The 23,709-nt window shown below is 49.3% G+C and overlaps 1 protein-coding gene across 1 annotated transcript in view; it reads left to right on the plus strand.

The window, feature by feature from the left end:
- The window catches only part of LOC102461266 (integral membrane protein DGCR2/IDD-like), a 263,215-nt gene extending 240,078 nt beyond the window's left edge, over positions 1-23,137 (plus strand). The window contains exons 8-10 of the mRNA XM_089775103.1: positions 15,655-15,807; positions 16,552-16,788; positions 22,007-23,137. Of these exons, the coding sequence (XP_089631229.1) occupies positions 15,655-15,807; positions 16,552-16,788; positions 22,007-22,248 (632 nt within the window). The 3' untranslated portion in view covers positions 22,249-23,137. The remainder of the gene's footprint in view (positions 1-15,654; positions 15,808-16,551; positions 16,789-22,006) is intronic.
- Positions 23,138-23,709: the final 572 nt, after the last annotated feature.

Here is a 23,709-nt window from a genome sequence, read left to right on the forward strand (position 1 = left end):
AGTAACTGGAGTTTTTCGAGATGGTTGTCCCCGTGGGTGCTCCACCACCCACCCACCCTCCTCCCCTCTGCTTCGGAATAGAATTCGTCCAGGTCAGAGAAGGAACTGAGGGGGGAGGGCCGGCTGTGCATGAGCACACATGAGAACACACACCGGCCCCTCACACACGCGGCCGGCCACGGTCACTGCTGTCACAAATCTCCGATCGCGGGCTCAGCGGTGCTGAAGCACCTAAGGTGGAGCACCCATGGGGACAACCATCTGGAAGAACTCCAGTTACTGCACAGGTGAGTAACCTTCCCTTCTCCACCCCTGCCATAAGTAAAGAAAACATTGAAACCTTTTGTGTTGGACATAAATTAATATTTTACTTCATTTAAAATGAAGTTTGATAAACTAACATGAGAAAGTTAAAATGCTTAATCTGTTTCATAATTTAAATGAAACTGTTCTCACTAGCTGCAGCTGGTCCAGAAAGTAAGGTCGCTGTACCCAGCCTGCCCTTGTCTCCCCTCCCCACTCCTTCCCCCAGCACACAGATCCGTGCGTAAGTTAAATGTCAGTATGCCACTTCTGAAAGGTTGACGACCCTTGCACTAAAAGGTAAGATCTGCATCTTAATTTATTTATTAATGACGCTGATGTAAGTAGGACTATTATTGACTTTAAATGCATCACTGGCACTCAGATCTGTACATAGAGGCAAATAAGTAAAATCTCAGCACTCCACCTCAGAAAGATTGCTGACCCCTGGTCTAGCACATTGCTTGAGAGCCGGGTGAGCCCTTTCAACTGCTTCTATTCAAAGGGCTTGTGCCTGCTGGGTGGCTGCCAGGCAACAGGTTGGCAGCAGGGCCAGGAGCTGCTGGCCATGTTATGTAAATTCTAAGCCTCCACCCAGAGAACTCTAGGAGGAGGCTAGCCCCCAGCACCCTTCCATCTGCTCCAGGTCCCTTCCATTGGCCAGAAGTCAGGAAGCAGGGACATCAGGCTAGGCAAAGCTCCCGGCAGGGTAGCTCTCAACCCCACCCCCTCCTTCTGCCTGAGGCCCACAGCCACTTCAGAAATTTGTGAAGTGGCCCCCCCTTCTAAAATTATTGCCCACCCATGTACTAGAGTGTTCAAGCAGTCTGTGGTGGGTACTACAATTCTGTGGTACCATTGGTGAAGATTTTATGGCACAGAGGGTATGTCTACACTACCCTCCTAGTTCGAACTAGCGGGGTAATGTAGGCATACTGCACTTGCAAATGAAGCCCGGGATTTGAATTTCCCGGGCTTCATTTGCATAAGCGGGGAGCCGCCATTTTTAAAACCCCGCTGGTTCGAACCCCGTGTAGTGCGGCTACACGGGGCACGAACTAGGTAGTTCGAACTAGGCTTCCTATTCCGAACTACCGGTACACCTCGTGGAACGAGGAACGAGGAACGTGGAACGAGGTGTACCGGTAGTTCGGAATAGGAATCCTAGTCCGAACTACCTAGTTCGAGCCCCGTGTAGCCGCGTTGCACGGGGTTCGAACCAGCGGGGTTTTAAAAATGGCGGCTCCCCGCTTATGCAAATGAAGCCCGGGAAATTCAAATCCCGGGCTTCATTTGCAAGTGCGGTATGCCTACATTACCCTCCTAGTTCGAACTAGCGGGGTAGTGTAGACATACCCAGAGGTTTTACTTTCTATACCAGTGTAAGGCGCCCCAGTGGAGAAGCGGGGGGGAACCCCCTCCCCTCAATAACCCTCCTCTCTGGTCGCCCCTCTCGTCCCAATGTAACTCCAATTACGCCTGGTATCGTTGCGCCTCTCAAGGCCCAGGCCGCGCACCAACCTACCCGGCTGGTTGGGGGGAAGGGGGTCCGGGCCTGTCCTCGCTCTGGACCCCGACCCAGGGCCCTAGAGTCAGGACACCTGTCCTCACTCAAAACGGGGGGGGTCTGGGAACCCAAAACTCCCCCGCTCACGGGTTCCGCGGCCCCACCCTGGGCCGCTTCTTCCCCCCCAGCCAGAGTCTACCTCTAGCCCTGACCCCCCCGGGTTAAACTGCACCCAGGGCCGCCAGTACCTGGTTCCGTCCGCCTCCGCCGGGGCCGCTCCTCCCTTCCCCAGGCCGCCTCCTTTTCCTGGCCCGGAGTCCATTTTTAAATTCCCCGCTGGGCGCGGGGAGATGACGGGCCGCCCCACGTTATCGGCCTGCATCCTGCCCCCGGGGCGCACTGGTGACATCACCCCTGGCGCCGTCCCGAACGGGCGCCCGCCCCCCCCGGAGTCCCCGTGTCCAGGTCCGGGTGCCGCTATCGCCCGTCCTGGCTTGGCCGGGGCTTCCTGCCCTGGTACGGCTCCGGCTCCGCACCCGGGTTGCCGTGGGCCCGCGGCGGTTTCCGGGGGTGGTGGGGCTACCCCGCCACAACCAGTCTTTATTAACATAACATGTAGTAGCAATTCAGAGGTGAAACAGACAATCATAATTTACACAATAGGGGTATGTCTACACTACAGCGCTAATTTGAACTAACTTAGTTCGAATTAGTTAATTCAAACTAAGCTAATTCGAACTAACGCGTCTAGAACTAAAAACTAGTTTGAATTAGCGTTTTGCTAATTCGAACTAGCGCGTCCACGTTAAGTGGACCCTGAACAGGGCTTAAGGATGGCCGGAAGCAGTGCCGGCAGGGCATCAGAGGAGGACTTAGAGCGTGGAGCTGCTGTCTCAGGCTAGCCAAGGGCTGTGCTTAAAGGGACCCGACCCCCACCCCGGACAGACAGTTCTCAGGGGTGCCCCGCTTGCAAAGCAGTCCTGGCTTGGAGTGCCCTGAGTACCCACACTGGGCACATCACAGCACTCGGCCATCAGCCCGGCTGCACTTGCCGCAGGCTGCCATCTGGGGAGAGGGGGCAATTGGGGGGCTGCAGGAGAGCTTCCACCCCCAGAAGCCCGCAGAGCCAGCCCAGTCCTCCCCATCGGGGGCTCGTGCCCCATTCCTCCCTCACCTCCTTCCACTTACCCTTCCCTAGCCCCTCTTCTTGATGTACAAAATAAAGATAACGTGTCTTCCAAAATGGAATCTGTCTTTATTGAACAAAACTGGGGGAGACTGGGAAAAGGAGGTGGGAGAGGGGAAGAGAGAGGCTGGGACAGGGGAGGGCAACTAAAATGATCAGGGGTTGGGAACAGGTCCCATATGAAGAGAGGCTAAAGAGACTGGGACTTTTCAGCTTAGAAAAGAGGAGATGGAGGGGGGACAGGATAGAGGTCTCTAAAAGCAGGAGTTGGGTGGAGAGGGTGCATACAGAAAAGTTCTTCATTAGTTCCCATAAAGAAGGACTAGAGGACACCAAAGGAAAGGAATGGGTAGCAGGCTTCAAAGTAGTAACAGAAAGTTGTTCTTCACAAAGCAAAGAGTCAACCTGTGGAACTCCTTGCTGCAGGAGGCTGTGAAGGCTAGAACTGGAACAGAGTTTAAAGGGAAGTGAGATCAAGTCATGGAGGTTGGGTCCATGGAGTGCTATTAGCCAGGGGGTAGGAGTGGTGTCCCTGCCCAAGGTTTGTGGAAGGCTGGAGATGGATGACACGAGACAAATGGCTTGGTCACTGTCTTTGGTCCATCCCCTCCAGGGTCCCTAGGGTTGGCTGCTGTCGGCAGACAGGCTACTGGGCTAGATGGACCTTTGGTCTGACCCAGGATGGCCATTGTAAGCTCAGGGCTCAGGGTCGGGGGTCTCAGTGGACCCACTTGATTCTCTTGCACACCTGCTCCTGGGTGGCCAGGCTGGCAGCTCTCCTGCCCTAGACGGCCACTTTCCTGTGCCTAGTGCGGAGATCGTGGACGAGGTCCACGATGTCCGCACTAGCCCAGGCGGGTGCCCGCCTCTTGCGGTCCCGGGCAAGCTCCCGGGAGCCGCCAGCCTGGTCCCGGGAAGAGGGGGAGGGCTGGGGGGCATCGGGTGGGTGGCTCGATCCGTGCCAGGTGCAGGGTCTGCTGGCTGGGTGCTGGCAGGCTTGCACCTGGCACGGGCACCGTAGCCAGCCCGTGCCCCTTTAAGGGGTCCGGGGCCTCGAGGGGGGCATAGAGTTTCCCTGGTGTTGGCCAGAGTGGCCACCAGGGAAACCTGGGGAGGGCTAGCCTCCCACTAGTTCGAATTAAGGGGCTACACACCCCTTAATTCGAACTAGTAAGTTCGAACTAGGCTTAATCCTCGTGGAATGAGGTTTACCTAGTTCGAACTAAGCGCTCCGCTAGTTCCAATTAAGTTCGAAGTAGCGGAGCGCTAGTGTAGCGCCTATCAAAGTTAGTTCGAACTAACATCTGTTAGTTCGAACTAACTTTGTAGTGTAGACATACCCTAGGTGATTAGTCAGATAAACGTGGTATTTAGGAAAGCGTTAGTTAAGGTGAAATTTTGTGATGTTTGTTAGCATTTGTAATCACAAAGGTTTGCAGTTTGGCCTTTCGTGGAGGCCTTCTTTTTAATTCTACTCCTCCTATAAAATGGATTCTGCCAGCTCTGATGCAGCTGAAAAGGAGAAGGCATGTGGGAGATATGATCTGCATTGGGTGGGCTGGGTAATGGCCAGTGGATTTTTGAGCTGCACTGGTTAAGTGGATATGGACCTGTTGACGCATAAAGCCTCACTCAGTTTACGCGGCTAAACAGACAGCATTATTGATCAGTAAAGCCAAGTGAGCCAAACGTGGTCCCAGCAAAGCTGGGCCCAGTAAGGCTGCTAATACAATCAATCCTAGTATCTTTATACCCTTTACCAAACAGTCCGACGTCAGGGCATCCAAATATAGCTAAATAAGAAATGGTTTCTACAACTCCCCCCTTTTAGCCTTTTAAAGGCTAACTTTGAAGCCATTTCATGCCTCTATTCCCATCAAAGCATTTATGTACATCTCTTGTTCCTTTCTTGCTCATCATATTTTAACATTATGAGTTCCACGTTCCCTTTAGTAAGGGTCTCTCTTGTGTTTTCCAGAATACAAGAAATACAGCATTTGATTAACAAGAAACAAAAATAAGCACAAAAGAATATAGCTAATACTAAAACTACACCTTGCAAAATCCAAGTTCCCACATGTCCAAACCAGCCTCCCAACCAACCCCAGAGGGTCCAGTCTTCCTCCTGTCTTAGGCTCACCACAGTTCTTTCAGTCTCTGAGGCATCTTCCTCTACTTCTTTGCTGGTGTCCGTAATATACACACAGCATTCTCTTCCCAGTAAGGCACAAACCCCACCCTTACTAGCCAGGACATAGTTTAGGGCCATCCAGTTTGAGCTTTTTCCCACCCTGGCTCCTGAACCATTACATGTCCAGCAGTACTTTTTGTGAAAGGAAGGCATTGAGGCCTACCCAGAATATGTCAAATGAGCACCAGTTTAATTGTAAGTGGAAAGGAAAGGCAGCATTGTGAGATACAGGAGATGTAAAATAAAAACAAAATTTGATTGGATGACCAACAATAACCCTGCTTTTAGGGAAGTAAGTAACTCAGACAGCAGTATGCAACAAAGTGCTGATTACCCCAAATGGAGCAGATGAAAGTTTTTGTAAGGGCAGAATGAGACAACAAAAATCTAACATCAGCAATTGTCAGGCAAGTGGAGGAGTACCAAAATACCGAAACAGGGTATATAAGGTTGGCTGAAACAGACCAAGGGTATATCTAGACTACAGGCTTACGTCGACATAAGTTTTGTCAACAAAATCTGTTGACAAAACTTATGTCGTCATAGAGCGTCTAGACTGCATCCAGTTCTGTCGACAAAGCAAGCCGCTTTGTCGACATAACAGTGTGGACACAAAGGACAGTGTAGATGCAATAACGCCTTCTGTCGACAAAAGGCGTTATTCCTCGTAGAATGAGGTTTACATACGTCGACAAAACTGCTGAATTCTGTTGACGTTATGTCGACATAACTCAAAGGCAGTGTGGACGCAAGTATAGTTTTGTCGACAAAAGTCCACTTTTGTCGACAAAACCCTGTAGTCTAGACACACCCCAAGAGTGGACGGGTTGCGAATCCAAAAAGCTAGGTCTGATCAACCAGAGCTCCCTCCCCGGCGCTGAATCTCGCCGCCGCACATAAGCTCTGAAAGGGGAACAAATAAGCTCCGAAAGGGGAACAACACCGGTCGTAAGTTGCAACGAAAAATCCAAAGAAAGGAAAAACATAAAGAAAAGAATATCTTCTGAATCTAAGCAATGCTTCTCTCTTTCTTAACATTATATATTATATATTTGTTAACTCCATAAATTGTTTTAAGGTAAATCAGGAGGGTATATCTGTAGGAGAAGTTATTATTTCTTGGTTTTTTTTAGCTGTACTGTTTTTCTATTTACTTTATAATTAATTTTCCATTTAAATCAATTCACTATTTTTGATTCTATTAAGACAATATAATATACAAAGAAAAAATAGAAAAACAGTACAGCTAAAAAAAAACAAGAAATAATAACTTCTCCTACAGATATACCCTTGGCCTCGGTCTCTCAGGATCATCTGCTTCTGGGCCTGGATTGCCAGTACCAGGCCTGCGCTGATCCCCGTCTACTTCTGGACCTGGGTTTCTGGTACCAGGTCTGCGGTGCTCCTTGTTAGGGCCAACTTCTGTAGGGGCCAGGACAGGTTTGCAGTGGGATGCGTGGATCCAGGCGGGCAATCCTTCGCACTTTACAGCAGTACGGGTGGTCAGAAGGACCTGGTAGGGACCCTTCCGCCTGGGTTCCAGGGCAGTCTTCCGCTGGTGAACTTTCACGCAAACCCAGTCTCCTGGTTGTAGTTTAAGGCACGGCTCAGTCGGGGCCTCCTGGAAGGCGTGCTTAACCTGTGAATGATAGGACTGTACACACCTCATAAGTTCCTGACAATACTTGACTATGCTTCCTTTAACGAGTGTGGCATCAGCCAGGTTAATGTCTGGGCTGCTTAACAGTCTCATAGGTCGGCCACATGCAATCTCATGTGGACTGAGTCCAGTTTTCCGATTTGGAGTGGCTCTCATGCTCATTAGGGCAATCGGGAGTGCTTCTACCCATGTTAAGCCAGAGTCCTCACATATCTTAGCAAGTTTGTTCTTTAAAATCCCGTTACATCTCTCTACTGCTCCCGTGCTCTCCGGGTGTCGCGGGCAGTGCAGTGCTTGTCTGATAGAGTCGTACTTTGCCAGTTTTTGAACAATCTGTCCAGTAAAGTGGGTACCTCTATCACTGGAGATCACCAGGGGTATTCCCCATGATGGGATGTAATGATTTAGAAGTTTCTTAACTACTGTGATGGCATCAGCTTTCCTGCAGGGATAAGCTTCTACCCATCCCGAAAACAAACAATCAATCACCAGCACATATTCAAAGGATTGACATTTAGGCAATTGAATAAAGTCCATTTGTAAATTCAGGAATGGTCCCAAAGGCGGAGGTCTGGTTGCCGGAACTGTCTTTACAGGTTTACCCACGTTGTGGGCTTGGCAGACAGGGCAAGCCAGACAGTAATCTTTGGCTGCTTGGGAGAATTTGGGAGCAAACCAATTTTGTTTTAGGATTGCTACCATCCCCCCTTTGCCAACGTGCGACAATCCATGGAGCACGGAGGCAAGGTGAGGTAGCAAGACCACTGGGGCAACAATGTGGCCATCAGAGCTGCACCACAAGTGGTCTGGGTGCAAGATGCACCCTGCCAGTCTCCACTCCTGCTTTTCCGATTCTGGGGCTTGGTCTTGCAGGAGGGCCAGTTCTGACAGAGATGGCAAAGGAGCTGGCGGTGGTGGGAGAGAAGGGGACAATGCTTCAGCCCGAGGAGGACATAGGGCGGCTGCCTTAGCAGCCCGATCGGCCATGTCATTTCCTGATGCAACTTCATTAGAGGAAGAGGAATGAGCTTCACACTTAACAATAGCAAGAGCTGAAGGTAAAAGTACTGCATCAAGTAAAGCGGCTACATAAGGCCCATTCTTTATAGAGTGGCCAGAGGAGGTAAGGAAACCTCGCTGCTTCCAGAGCGTACCAAAATCATGAACTACGCCAAAAGCATACCGGGAGTCAGTGTAGAGAGTAGCAGACGCTCCTGCAGCAATGTGACAAGCCCTTGTGAGAGCCATTAATTCCGCTACCTGTGCGGAAGAAACAGCAGGTAGAGGGGCAGATCCCACTACATCCCAGACAGTACAAACTGCATAGCCTGCTACTAAAACTCCACTAGAATTATAAAAGCAAGAACCATCTGTATACAGTATAAAATCAGGGTTATCCAAAGGCATTTCAAACAGGTCTGGTCTGGGAGAGGTGACGGCTTGCACAACCTGCAAATAGTCATGAGGCTCCCCCTCGTGGGGTGCAGGGAGCAGTGTAGCGGGATTTAAAGAGTCACAGCGAATTACAGAGACATTGGGAGAAGCAAAGAGAAGCCGTTCATATTTAACAAGACGGGCATTAGAAAGGTGCTGGGTTTTTCCCTTTAAGAGTAATGCTGACACTGAATGAGGAACAGCCAGTGTTAAAGGCGATTGTAAAACCAAAGGTTCTGCTTGCTCTAAAATCCGCACTGCCGCAGCAACAGCACGGAGGCAGGGGGGGAATGAGGCCGCAACAGGGTCAAGATAGGTGCTGTAATAAGCAAGAGGGCGGTATTTATCACCATGTTTCTGCACCAGTACACCCAAAGCACATCCTTCTTTTTCATGACAGAACAAAGTGAAATGACGGGAGTAATCGGGCAAGCCCAGAGCTGGAGCAGAAGCTAGCGCCTGTTTTAGGGACGTGAAAGCAGTGTCTTGCTGAGATCCCCACGGTATAGGGGAAGGGGTCGCATTACGGGTGAGCTCCTGGAGCGGTTTGGCTAGCTGAGAAAAGTTAGGAATCCATTGTCTGCAGTAGCCAGCCACACCGAGGAAAGAGCGGACTTGGGAGGGGTAGTGGGCTTAGGGGCAGAAAGGATTGCCTGGATTCTGTCAGCAGAGAGGTTACGGCTCCCCGCCGAGAGGTCGTGGCCCAAATACCGAACTGTGGGCTTGCAGAGCTGAAGTTTTTGTTTAGACACTTTATGACCCTTATTAGCTAGAGCCGTGAGAAGTACAACAGAGTCTGATCTGCAGGCCTCAAGGGAAGCGCTACAAAGAAGCAAATCATCTACATATTAAATAAGAGTAGAGCCAGAAGGGAATGTAATGTCAGAGAGATCCCGCCGTAGAATTTGTGAAAAGTGGGTGGGAGAATCTCTAAACCCTTGTGGCAGAACAGTCCAACAATGTTGCTGTCCTTTGTAAGTAAAAGCAGTAAGATATTGGCAGTCAGGATGGAGGGGAACACTGAAAAAGGCAGAGGAAAGATCAACGACAGTAAAATGGGTGGAATCAGGTGGGATAGAGGAGAGAATAGTGGTCGGGTTAGGCACAACAGGAAATTGAGAAATGACAATAGCGTTGATAGCTCGAAGGTCCTGGACGAAACGATAGGTGTCCCTTCCTGGTTTCTTTAGAGGCAGTATAGGGGTGTTACACTCACTTGTACAGCGAACAAGAACACCTTGTGCCAAGAGATCAGAAATGACAGGCTGAATCCCTGCCTCAGCTGCAGGATTCAGTGGGTATTGGGTAATACGGGGCAGGCGCTTAGTTGTATCAACAGAAATGTAAACAGGATCCACTGATATCCTGCCCACTTCGTTTGGGGTGGTGGCCCACAAACAGTTGGGGACCTGGGACAAAAGATCAGCATCTGGAATTAAGGGGACTAGGACCGTGTTAGGACCCTGCAGTAGGTCCTCCACCTCCTGTCGGGTCTGTGCAGGCACTTCAAGATAAACCCCATCAGGAGTACAGAAAATAGTGCAACGCAATCTACACAATAAATCCCTTCCTAACAAATTCACAGGGGAAGTAGGACTTAGGAGAAAGGAATGATGCGCTGAAATGGGTCCTAGTACAAGAGGGACAGGTTTAGAAACAGGGTGAGGCACGACTTGATTAGAAATACCAACTGCATTAACAGCCTGGTTAGAAACGGGAATAGAGAAAGAAGACGCTTGGAGAGTGGACCTGCTAGCACCTGTGTCCACTAAAACCTGGGTGTTTTGTCCAGCAACCTGGCAAGTGAGGGTGCCGTCAGAGTTCAGGGGAATAAGCGGAGATAAAAGGGTGAAGTTGCAATCCTCCTCAGGGCACCCCTATTGACTCTCAGCCCTTGCTAAAGTAAACTGACCCTGCGGGGGTCTGAAAGCTACAGGCTCTGGCTGCCTGGGGCGGTTCGGGCACTGACTCTTCCAGTGTCTGGGCTGTTTGCAATAGTGACAAGTATTTGCATTTGTTACTGCCCTGGGCTCGCAGGGGTTTCCGGCACCCACCCCAGCCCGGCAGAACACCATGTCCTGGTGCCTGGAGACAGCCTGGCGGAATGGGGAAATACTATGGCCTGGGGTTAGCCTCAGAGGTCAGTACTACGTCCGCAAGTAACAGAAAGAGACAACAAAGCTTCCCCACAGTTCCGTGTGCCGAGAGAGTGTAATGGCACCACACCAGCTTTCAGTGTCTGAACACAGAGGGTCCAGCGCATGGCTGCCTCACTAGAGACACCGGTGTGCCCTTTTGGAACTGTGACACATAAGACAGGCCTCATAGACAAAGACAGACAAAATATTAGCCGCTCCACAACATTGGATTCCGTAGCCCCCCTTACCCCAATGGCCGGCCGTCACTCCAAATCCCAAGCCGTCAACCAGGAGATTTCGTAACAGGTATCCCCTTACCTTCTATTGAGCGCTCTGGGGCCGTGTCCAGACTCAGGGGTTTTTTCGGGAAAAGTAGCCTTTTCCCGAAAAAACTTCCCCTGCGTCCAGACTCAAGCCGCGTTCTTTCGAAATTATTTCGAAAGAACGCGGCTTTTCTTTCGATGGCGGTAAACCTCGTTTCACAAGGAAGAACGCCTTCCTTCAAAAGTTCCTCTTTCGAAGGAAGGCGTTCTTCAATGTAAAGAGGCCGTCTTCGAAAGAGAGCATCCAGACTCACTGGGTGCTCTCTTTCGAAAAAGCGGATTTCTCTTTCGAAAGATCCGCCTGCAGTCTAGACGCGATCTTTCGAAAGATGCTCTTTCGAAAGATGCTTTCGAAAGAGCCTCTTTCGAAAGAAGCCTGCAGTCTAGACATAGCCTGAGAGGCTTGGAAGCGGAGTGCCGGTCCATCTATACGGGCAAGTGACGCGTTAGGAATCTCGGTGGAACCTCTAAATTGTCGAAGCAAAAGCCTCACTCAGTTTAGGCGGCTAAACAGACAGCTTTACTGATCAGTAAAGCCAAGTGAGCCAAACGTGGTCCAAGCAGAGCTGGGCCCAGTAAGGCTGCTAATACAATCAATCCTAGTATCTTTATACCCTTAACCAAACAGTCCAACGTCAGGGCATCCAATTAGAGAAATCCTCAGTTAAACTAGGAAAAACAAAGCCTTCTCAGCAAGATGGCGGACAGGTGCGAGGGAGTACATCTCCTGTCCCAACCAGCCCAATTAACACATACCAATAGCCCATCCTGTAGGCCTCTTCTCACGGGGTGACAGAAAGTTCACTCTGGCCTACGTGCCAAAGAGAAAAGCTGAAATGGTTTCTGATATACAAGATGGCTTCCAGCTAAACATCAAATGGTTTCTACAGACCCATTGGGGGAATGTTTATTTGGAGGAGGTGTGTACACCTGGGCTGGTCATTAGAGCTTGTGATCTGCAGTAACTGCTGTGGCCGGGTTGGACAAATGCCCCATGATCTGCTTCACTCCCCTTCTAACCCTGTGATTTTCCAGTCCAGGGGTTGGCAACGTACAGCACACGAGCCAATTTTGAGTGGCACGTGCAGTCCACAGCTCAAGCTCAGCCCCCTCTTTCCCCATGCAGCGGGGAACTCGAGACCGCGAGGCTGGACAGCAGCACCACACAGCCACGAGGTGCAAAAACAAGCTCTGGCTCCTGTGCGCTGGGCCCTTTCAAACGTCCTGAGTAGCTGCACTCAGCTGAGGTACGGTGTCTGGCCAGTCACAGGAGCTGGAGGTATGGATGCCGAGAAGGCTCAAGCCATGCTCTTCCCCTTCCCTCTGCAGAGTCAGTCACCAGCGCTTGTTTCCAGCAGTTCCATGAGCGACTCGCACGCGCTACAGGCAGCTCCTGATGCCCCTTCCCCTCGTGCCAGTGCTCACAGTGTATGTGAGGGGGGAGGGAGGAGGTGCAGGGCAGCCTGCTCAGAACTTCAGTTTGTGGGGGGAGGAAGGGGGGCCATTGCCTCCCCTGGGGCTGCCTGGGTGGTGGGGCTGGGAGCTGTGCTCATCTCAGGGTGCAGGCATCCCCCTCCCCTGCACTGTCACTGGTTCAACACCACCACCCCCCCCACCCACCCCCCCCGCACTCAGCTGTGGCATGGGGTGGGATGGGGGCGAATGACACCAGGGACACAGGCTGGAGCACCTGGCTCTGGCTGGTCTCTGTTACGCGTGAGGCGTCCTCACCCGGATCACAGAGAGAGGCAGAGCAAGCGGCTCCGTGTGCTGTTCCCCCAGCACAGAGCTGCTTACTCTGCCTCTCTCTGCAAGTGGGTCTAGCGGGGGAAGGTTGGCACTTTCTTCACCACCACCACCCCTGCACTGGGGGAACAGCGACACAGTGACGCGCTGGCAGCGGGCTTTCTCCGCTGCTGCCATTGGCCGGCCAATGGGAGAAACAGGGATGCAAAGCCAGGTAAGCATCCCCCCTCATACCCAGACCCCCTCACCCCCAGGCTGCTCCTGCTCCTGTACCTCCCTCCTGGCCACCACCCTGCTCCTACCTCCAACCATGCTCCCGCACTCTTCCTCCTGGCCACACACTGCATCCTCCCTTGCTCTTGCTCCCTCCCCCTGGCCAGACACCCTACTCCCAGACTGCTCCTGCACCCTACCTCCCACCCAGACCTCATACCCTTAGCCCCTCCTGCCCCCCTCCTCCCACCCAGATCCTGCAGCCCCATCTCTATCCCACTTGCTGGCAGCCCTGTCCTGCACACTGAATCCTTCATTTTTGTCCTCACCCCAGAGCCTAAAGGGGTCCACAAAATCCACTAACTCTGGAACCCCAGAAAAGTAAATCTGGCCTATGGGCAACCCTGAACCTCAGTCCTCCCTGTCCCTTCCCCTCACCCCGTGGGGCTGGAGCACCAGAGGAGTGAGGTGTCTCAGTTGGGGGCCACCTCAGTGAGGACTGGGGGTTTGGGAGGAGTTCTTTTGCTTCTCACTTGTGTGGTCCACAACTGATTTTTCTGTGGGTCAGTGGCTCCCAACTCAAAAAAGGCTCCCCACCCCTGCCATAAAGAAAACATTGAAACCTTTTTGTTGGACATAAATTAATATTTTACTTCATTTTAAAATGAAGTTTGATAAACTAACATGAGAAAGTTAAAACTCTTAATCTGTTCAATAATGTAAATTAAGCCATTCTCCCCAGCTGTAGCACTAGCACAATGGCTCAGGTGTAATTATGTAATTAACGGTGAGTTTCCATTAGTAACTGGGGGTCCGCGGAAAGGTTTGCACCAAGCCAGATGGTCCACGGGCCAAAAAGTTTGAGAACCACTGTGGTAGAGGGTGAGTGCTGCCTAGGCTGCAGCTCTGGGACTGGGCGGTGGCAGCTGAGGGGAGAGGAAAATGTGGGGGCGGGGGTCCCCCTGCCCCAAAGCCACATTGGCCCTTGGGCGCCTGGGTCCCTGGCAGGAAGGCGAGGGTGCCATGGACTGGACCCCTACAGGTCCCCGCTCCCAGCAGGACTGGACACCCCTGCCTCCCACCCCCATGCCACCCTGATCCCAGCCCATGCTGAAGATCGAGCATCACACCCCTTGCAAATATGGTACAAATAATAAACACTTCTACTTAGGGATGTAAAAGTATAACCATTTAAACGGTTAACTGATACGCCTTTGCTTATTGGTTACTGTTCATGGTTACACACAGGCTTCCACCCTGCACTGCTGGCTTGAGTGGGGCCAGCAGGCAGGAGCTGGTACATGCCAGGAGCGGGCTTAAAGCTGGCTTCTGGCAAATACCAGCTCCCAGGAAACTGGCTGCCATGAGATTTTCAGTGGTTACATGGTTACATGGTTACCCAATTACCCACCTTTTAACATCCCTACTTCTACTGCATGCCATTTTAGGAGCGTGGATACTTTATCAACAGGAGGTCCAAGGCTCTGGAACTAGAGGATATGGCATAGAATTGGGAGTCTAGACATATGGTCCAATTCCTGGATTTGCCATTGGCTTGCAGTAGGGATGCAAAATCCCATTTAATTGGTTAACGGGGAGGGTGGGGAGGGGGCACTGTAGCCCAGCTGGAGCAGGTCCCCCCCAAACCACCACTGGGCTGGAGCGGCCCCTCCCTCCCACAGGCTCTATCAGAGGCAGCAGCGGGGGAGGGGGCAGTGGCACCTTCTCTGGCAGCAGCCCCTGTCCATGGGGTGGTCCTATCTTCCTGCTGGGACCTTCCACGGGCAGGGGCTGCTACCAGCTGGGCAGGTAGCCCAGCTCAGTCCTGGCTTGTAGTGGGATCAAACCCTGCTGGTGGCGCTGCAATTTAAAAGGCAGTAGGAGTCAGGGGGCAGGCAGCCTGGCTCCTACTGCCTTTTAAATTGCAGCGCCACCAGCAGAGTCTGGTCCCAGTGTGAGCCGGGACTGAGCCGGCTGCTTTCCCGTATCGAGTAGTCGATACAATTTGTATTGACTACTCAATTACTAAAATAACCTAATTTTAACATCCCTAGTCTGCATACCTAGAATTTGCAAGTTGTGCCGCCTGAACCATAGCAGCACTTTCACTGCTCTCACAATCAATGTTATGTGCAATTAGCATGTATCTCATGTCCCATGCCCTTGCTTTAAGTCTGTGTCACTTTAGTAATGCTAGTAGGGAAAAACTATGCAGACGGAAACCGGTGGAATTGTGGGCAACGAACGGTAAACAAAATGTCTCTTGGCCATACTTAGAACCCCAATGGGCTGCACATGGCCCACAAGCTGCCCACCACTGCTCTTAAACATCTGCTTTTCCCATTTCTATGCCATGCAGGACTTTCATCCTTAGTCTTAAGCACTTAGGCTATGTCTAGACTGCAAGCCTCTTTTGAAAGAGAGCGTCTAGACTGCACTCAGAACTTTCGAAAAAGCAAGCCGCTTTTTCGAAAGAAAGCAGCAAGTGAGTCTGGATGCTTTCTTTCTAAAAAGCCCTGTTTGCTTTCAAGAACGCCTCTTTTCGAAAGAGCACTTTTGAAAAAAGGCGTTCTTCCTCGTGGAATTAGGTTTACCGCCGTCGAAAGAAAAGCCGCATTCTTTTGATTTAATTTCGAAAGAACGCGGCTGCAGTCTAGACACAGGTGAAGTTTTTTCGAAAAAAGGCTACTTTTCGGAAAAAACCCTGAGTCTGGACACAGCCTTATTTCCACTGTGCTGGATAACAAATTTTTAAGGAAATCCAGTTTCATTATGATGGATGGGTTTCCTTATAACTTTTTAATATATAATTTTCTGTATTTATGAAATATAGATGAGTTTAAAACCTAGTTATTTATCTTCACTCTGGGTACTTCCCTGGTATTGAAAGAAAACGTAAAGAAAAAATGTTGGTCAAAGTAATAAATTATTTTTTATTTATTTCACCTAACAGATGGCAACAATTTATTTGACTCGATGGCAAGTGGAATGCGTCTGATAGTAAGCTGCATTTCTTCCTTCCTTATCTTATCTCTGCTGCTCTTCATGGTCCATCGGCTGCGCCAGAGGCGTAGAGAGCGCATTGAGTCTTTGATTGGAGTAAATTGTAAGTATTCTGTAACTGTACATTTAGCCAGTGTTGTTGTAGCCATGTGGATCCCAGGGTTGTAGAGAGACAGATGTGAGTTAGGTAATATCGTTTATTGGACCAACCTTCTGTTGGTGAGAGAGATGAGCTTTCGAGACTGGTCTGGGAAATGCAAACATACCCTTTGAGTACACTGCAGTTAAATACCCATGGGTGGCCTCTGTCAGCTGGCCTGGGCTTGTGGAGCTTGAGATGCGGGGCTGTAAAATGCAGCCTAGGTGCTTGGTTTGGGAAGTTAATGTACTTGATTATCATATGAGCAAATATACTAAAGTCCTCATTTGACATGGTACCCTTATAAAGTATTCCAGCATCCTTCTCTTTATGTGTTCATTGAGTCAGTATTGATGGTATAACATGACTTATACTATGCCCAAAGGGTACTCTGGCACCTTTTAGAACAAATAGATAAGCTCTTGACCTAAAAGAGCTTTAAAGTCTAGAATGTAACTATGGCGCCGGTGAGGGTTAGGACAAACAAAGTGGGAAGAGAGGGCTTGGGTGGCGGTAGACAAATGTTCAGTGGTGATTTGCAAGATTTATATAAGCTGCTGGGTGGCTGCCTTTGAATGAGGCCAAAGTACAGCTTCATTGCATATGTTTTAGGTGAGATTCTGTGACTAAGGGGCAGAATGGAAGAAGGCGCAGAGCTGTGCCTTAGATAAAGACATGCATTTTCTCATATTTTATTCTTTTAAACAGTGCACCATTTTAACTTGGGCTGCAGGATGCCTGGTTTTGATTATGGCCCAGATGGTTTCGGAACTGGCCTTACTCCGCTACATCTTTCAGATGATGGGGAAGGCGGGGCATTTCATTTCCATGACCCCCCACCACCATATACAGCTTACAAATATCCCAACATTCAGCATCCTGATGACCCACCTCCTCCCTATGAGGCTTCCATCAATCCAGACAGTATCCTTTGTTCTACCCCAGGTACATGGGCAGGAGTTTTGATAATTTTACTTGCTTGGTAATGAGGAGCACTCCAATCCTTTTTTGTTCTGCTTAAAGGAAAGTTAAACTGAAATATATAAATATTTTAGGGATTGTATGATAGAATAACAATGACATATTTCAGAATCTAATCTTTCACTTTTGGTGGTAAATGTTTTAATACAAGTCTTGTTCTATAATTTTATTCTTGACACTAAAATTTGCTGGGCCTCTAAGTCAGTGTATGTATGAATGCTGCAAACTTGTTTTAGCTCTTAGCTTTTTGTATGACTTAATATTTAGGAAATTTAAAACCAGTACAATGAACAGTCTCTTGAAAGGTAAATTTGGTGGTGTGACTGCCCTGCCAGCATACAAGAGGGTTCTTGATAAGGATGTTAAAATGCAGTTAATTGACTAATCGACTAGTCAATAGACTACTCGATAGGCACTTCCACATTCCTTCTTTGAAATGTACAAGAGCCCCCGCTGGGGCTCTTGTACATTTTAAAGGAGGAATGCGGAACACCGCGTACAGCCCGGAGCCAGCAGGAATTCCTGCTGACTTCGGGCTGCACGCGGCATGCCTGCTTTGAAATGCACAAGAGTCCCCAGTGGGCGACTCACAGTCCCCCGCTGACCCTGAGCTCCATGCTACACTGCATGCCTCTAGGAGCCTGGGGTCAGCTGGGGAGTCCCCAGCTGACCCCAAGCTCCACTGCGCCTTTGAAAGGCGCGGAGGCGGCAGTTTCCAAGGGGAAGCCGCCGCACAGCTGAGATCAGCTGTGTGTCAGCTTCCCTGTGGAAACTGCCGCCTCCGTGCCTTTCAAAGGGGCAGCCATGGAGCCCAGGGTCAGCTGGAGACTCCCAGATGACCCCCCAGGCTCCATGGTTGCCCTTTTGAAAGGCGCAGAAGTGGCGTTTTAAAGGGGCAGCCGACACACAGCTGATCCACGGATTATCTGTGCAGCAGCTGCGCCTTTGAAACGCTGCCTTGGGGTTTCAAAGTGGTAGCACCGCTGTGAGGTGCTGCCACTTTGAAGTACCCCTTCCCCCCCCCACCTTTGCTGCCTCTATCTCATTGTAGCCAGACAGAAACCCCCCCCCTTGTAACATCCATTTTTGCTTGCCTGGAGCATACAGGGCACACAGAGCAGAAGGCCCAGGCTGTGTGACCGTGAATGGCTGTAAACAGAGATACACCAATTGCTGACCAAGAGGCTGCCAAGGAGTGCCCTTGACTCAAACCCATATTGATACGAACACACAGCTGTCCGCGGGGGGAGGAATCTCTCGCCCAGTAAAAAAATGTCTAGTGCTCACAATTTAGTTCTCTCTCTTGCAAGTGTAAATTAACTTGAAACTTGCTTGTAAGAACTGGCGCCACAAAACGGACCAGTACAATTCGGCATCTTAGATAAGAAAGAGGATACGGGCCCCCAGGGGTATAAAGATGGGTCCAGCAGCGCATTTTCTCTGAGTGTCAATCTACTATCTATCTGCTGGTCGGGTTAGGTGTTTGATCTCCCGAGGTTCCAAGGGGACGCCCACCTCGTATTCGTCTTTCCTAGGAATTGAGAGACCGGCCCTGGCCTGACACGCTGGAGTCGAGAGGCACAGAAAGGAGTAAAAATTGTACCTGGATGTGGTCCTTTGTTTAAGTATATATATACATAGACTTAGAGCTCTATTTTCTATCTTTATTTTCTTTGTAACCATTTTTAAAATCTGTATTTGTTAGCATTTAAGAAATAGAGCAATAGCCATTGTAACCATATGCTTTTATAAGTCTTTTAATAAACCTGTAACTGTTTAAGCTTTAACCTGACTCCTTCAGTTGCTGTAACAGAACCAAGCACAATTTAAAAGAACTTCAGCCGGTCATAAAGGGACAGACATAGGGAGAGCTTGGGCGTTTGGATCTGTGTCACACCCCAGGTGACAAGATCCGTTGGGGCACCTTTCCAGCCTTTCCTAGGCTGCCCGCTGCGAAGGAACTTTGTGTTCTAGCAGTTAAAATCTAAAGTGTAATAAGCTCTTCCTATATAACGGGGCGTCTGTTGGCCTTCTGGCCACCCTCTGCGACGGGACCCCGGTCCTAGCAGTAAAGACACGGACGTTAAACCTTTTCTCGGAAGCATACACACACACACTGCCCTGACCGTCGGCTGTCAGAATTGGCGTAGTCGGCAGGATTGTGCTATTGGTTCAAATGCAGCAGCATGAAGCCTGTCATGCTGGACATGGATTTTAGCTGTATAGAAAAGGAGTTTGCCCGAGAGGGATGGGGCAACCCTAAATGGGATAAAGAGATGTTAGGGAAAGACGCTTGCATCTGGCTGTTAAAGGGTGTGTGGCAAGCAGCCTGCATTAGCTACTGGAACTTAGAAGCAGAACTGATAAGGGTGCAGAGAGCGAGATACGAACTCTGGGAGCAATGCCAGAACCTGGATACCCGGGTGCGAACCCTAAATAAGGACATGGAGCACCTTCAGGAACGGCTCCTCCCGAGGCTAGAGAGGGGAAGGAGAAAGTAATTAATGGAGAAAAATGAGCTTTTGGAGCTTTCTGGCTTTAAAACTTTGCTGGCTCAAACCCCCGCTCTCCCGCCTTCCACTGTAACCAAGATAAAACAGTACAGCATTCCAGCCGAAGCTATGGCTCCGGTCTGTGAACTAATTCAAGATTTGGAAAAACGGGGAATCTTAATTTGTACCTACTCCCCATATAATTTGCTCAGGAAGCATGCTCGCTGGGAATGAGCCCCCTCTCATGGGGAAGCTAAGGCAGCAAGCGGGGGGGGGGGGGATATCAACTAGTCAAAAGCTATCCGATAAGCAAATGCTTATCGGATAGTTGACTAGTCTTTTACATCCCTATTTCTTGATGCTGGAATTTGGATCCTCCGTGCCTGACAGAGCTCAGCTTCCATGTACCACTCACCTGTTCACACAGGCCTTTGCCTAATTAAGTTTGTGTTTTTTGTCTAATTGTGGATTTAGTCCTTTAATTGTTGTAGGTGGCCAACTAAAATTTGACATTTAATTGTTGTATTAAGTCCTGAGCTTAGATAAGAACATAAGAACATAAGAACGGCCGTACTGGGTCAGACCAAAGGTCCATCTAGCCCAGTATCCTGTCTACTGACAGTGGCCAGCACCAGGTGCCCCAGAGAGGGGGGACCGAAGACAATGATCAAGCGATTTGTCTCCTGCCATCTCTCTCCAGCCTCTGACAAACAGAGGCCAAGGACACCATTTTATCCCCTGGCTAATAGCCTTTTACGGACCTAACCTCCATGAATTTATCTAGCTTCTCTTTAAACTCTGTTATAGTCCTAGCCTTCACAGCATCCTCTGGCAAGGAGTTCCACAGGTTGACTACACGCTGTGTGAAGAAGAACTTTCGCTTATTAGTTTTAAACCTGCTCCCCATTAATTTCATTTGTGTCCTCTAGTTCTTCTATTTAGGGATAAATCTTGAACTTTTATAAAACAAATGGTAGGGCACTGACACTTCAGTACTCTGGATGCCATGGTGATAGATTATTGAAGTTTTAAAAAGGCAAGGGTCTCCTGTGTATTATAAGCTTTTTGAGGAATGTTTTTATTTTGTTTTAGTGTTGGATTTTTTTAAAAGGTAACTAAAATGTAAGCCAGTAATTTGCTCTGCAAGCTATACAGTAATCTTCTTGAAGTTATCACTTTTGAGTGTACTCTGGCTATCCTGGAATTCTGGAAGCATGCATATGTTAATGATACCAAAATGAGGAACACATCCAAACAAAACTACCTAACTAGGGAGAGTCTATAATGCACCAACAGTGTCGGTTTCCTGAATTCTGAGCAAGTAAAGTTTATAAAAGGCAGTACAGCAGACTTCCGATAATCCGGCACCTTTGGGACCCAGGGGGTGCCTGATTATCAGATATGCCGGAGTATCAGGAGGTACTCTGGCAGGGGGGCTGTGACAGGTCCGGGGGGGGGGTGTCGGGTGGGGAACGGCGCAGCATGGGGAGAACTGGGTGCTGGTGAGGGGTGGCGCTGCAGGACCAACCCAGCAGCACCCCAGCTGCTCTGCCCCAGGCTTCCCCAAGTCCCCCGCTGCTGAAACTGACCAGCGGCGGACTTGGGGAAGGGCGAGCAGAGCAGCTGGGGTGCTGCCTGGTTGGTCCCACAGCGCCACCCCTCACCCCCTTGCTCGGCACCCGGCAGCACCCCCATCTGCTCTGCTCTGCAGCTTCCCCAAGTCTGCCGCTCATTAATTTCAGCAGCGGCAGCAGCTGGGGTGCTGCCGGGCACCAAACAGGGGGGTGAGGGGTGGCACTGCAGGACCAACCCGGCAGCACCCCAGCTGCTCTGCTCTGCACTGCTTCCCCAAGTCCGCAGCTGGTCAGTTTCAGCAGCGGTAGCAGCGGACTTGGGGAAGCTGTGCGGAGCAGCTCCAATTGTCCGGCGGGCTGGAGCACTTCCGGGTTCCAGTTGGTGCCGGACTATCGGGAGTGCCGGACCACTTGATGCCGGACACTTGGAGTTTTACTGTATTTGGCATTAAGAAAGAGCAAGGTGGAGTTCAGGGTTCATATTTTTAGAGATACTGACCTCAAAGTTAGGTTTTACAGAAACTAACAATCTATCAGAAGTTTTTATGAAACTTCAAAACAAAAATAATTTCAAACATTTCCCTATAATTTCTTAACCAAAACATTACAGCACGTCTAGTGCCTGAGAACTTTGCAAGTAAAACTAACAAGAAATGTGAAACTTATTGCCTGTTCCAAATGTCCTTAAATGAATAGCCTACAAAAATGGCAGAGTAAATTGAACTGAAATGTTCTCATTTTTAATAACATGATAGGTTAGTAATAGAGCAATGGTATTGATATTCCTAAAGTGATTTAAGGGATAAGTTCCTTTTTTTGAAAAAAAAAATGCACATTCATGCAGTGCTGCATGCCTAAATTATGTGTGTTAACTAATGAGTCTCATTCTGTCATGTTATTGCATATACCCAATATTGTCAGTCTGGACCAACTAGCTAGCTTTAACCCCTGCAATGCGTGCCAGTTACTTGTTTGGTCTTTTCTGAGGTTAGGCTTGAGGTACTCCTCACATGACAATCAAGCAAACTTAAATGCAACTTCTTCATAGAATAACCAGCCAACATGCACGCTCATAGACCAGAGCTTTCTGAGTCTTTTTGCCTTTCTCCCTTGCAGATGGTGATCTCTCTCAGACAATGCAGAGCAGTCAACCTTCACTAGGAAACAGCGATATATCACCACAGCTCACAGAGGAATCTTATCCTCCCTTAGTTGGCCCTTCATCAGTGGAGCGGGAAGATTCTGCGGATGGCAGCATGTTCCTTGTACCTCCTGACACGCCCCTCAGTGAATGCACACTGGCAGAAACTCTTACAGGAAGCCACCACAGTCACTGTTCTCTCAATACCATTGTATAAAGGAATAAAATGCTTACTGCTGGCCAGAAATAATACAAGCAACTGTTTGTACACAGCTGTATGGGCAAACACTAATCCATGGGGTGAACTTCAGAAGGATGCTCTGCTTTCATTTTGAACACACTGCATTTATGTTCTAGTATAGGACTGTGCCTCTTGTTGTTGGGTGTCATTCATTCACTACTTGGTTTGTCCTGTAAATATGGATTGTGGAACCTATATTTTTTTCCACTCGCTATAGAAAAGAAGGTTCTAAGAAAATTCTCTACCTTCTTCTAAAGAGAGGAAACAAACATGGGAAGCTTTTCTGTCTTCTTTTTCTTAATCACAGAGAAGAAACGAACAAAAAAAAATCAGTGTCAGAGAAGCTTGTTGGAGTTCAACTGCCATGGGATCCAGGAAGGAAACCAACAAGAAAAGAGATGGGGCAGTCACTGTGTGATCTGTTGCTATCTCTTGTGCTCATGAAAAACAGGTGGTTGAGCTTCTGGGGATTGAATGGCTGTGCTTTACAGAAGCAAGACCACCGAGGAGCTAAAACACAAGCCAAAGTGGTATACAATGTGAAACCTATGACTGCCCCACTGCCTCCAAGCACCGGAGAGACTGGAGTGGAGGCTGAAAAGGACCTGCATAATGTTTGACTTCTGCTTTTTTTGGAAATTGGTACTGAGCAAAACAAAACTGAGATTTGCAGTTACAACTTACTTATTTAACTGTAGCTGCAAATCTTGTACTGTGAGAATAAACTTCTGATCCATAAACAAGGATGTGTCCATATAATACTGGCATCTTTTTAGTAGAGGCACAGTACGATAGGGTGTACTTTGGGGAAGAGATGGGAAGGGATTAACTCCCTTAGGGTATGTCTACACTACCCCGCTAGTTCGAACTAGCGGGGGTAATGTAGTCATCCACAGTTGCAAATGAAGCCCGGGATTTGAATTTCCCGGGCTTCATTTGCATGAAGCCGGCCGGCGCCATTTTTAAATGCCGGCTAGTTCGAACCCCGTGCCGCGCGGCTACACGCGGCACGGAGTAGCTAGTTCGGATTAGGCTTCCTAATCCGAACTAGCTACTCCGTGCCGCGTGTAGCCGCGCGGCACGGGGTTCGAACTAGCCGGCATTTAAAAATGGCGCCGGCCGGCTTCATGCAAATGAAGCCCGGGAAATTCAAATCCCGGGCTTCATTTGCAACTGCGGATGACTACATTACCCCCGCTAGTTCGAACTAGCGGGGTAGTGTAGACATACCCTTATTGATACTTCAGTCAGTTGAGGATTTTCTTCTGTTGTGTTAAATCGTTAAATCATCCCTTTCCATTCAATCTAGAGTCATTTAAATTAGCAAAACTAACTTGTGCACCACAGCATGAGGCTGTTGTCAATCGTTCACTAAACTTAACTTTCAGGTTAGGCAAAGATGGATTCCATTGGTTTGGATTTTATGAATACTGAATA

This window comes from Pelodiscus sinensis, chromosome W, assembly GCF_052426305.1.
Source record: "Pelodiscus sinensis isolate ZL-2025 chromosome W, ASM5242630v1, whole genome shotgun sequence".
In the NCBI taxonomy this organism is placed as follows: Eukaryota; Metazoa; Chordata; order Testudines; family Trionychidae; genus Pelodiscus; species Pelodiscus sinensis.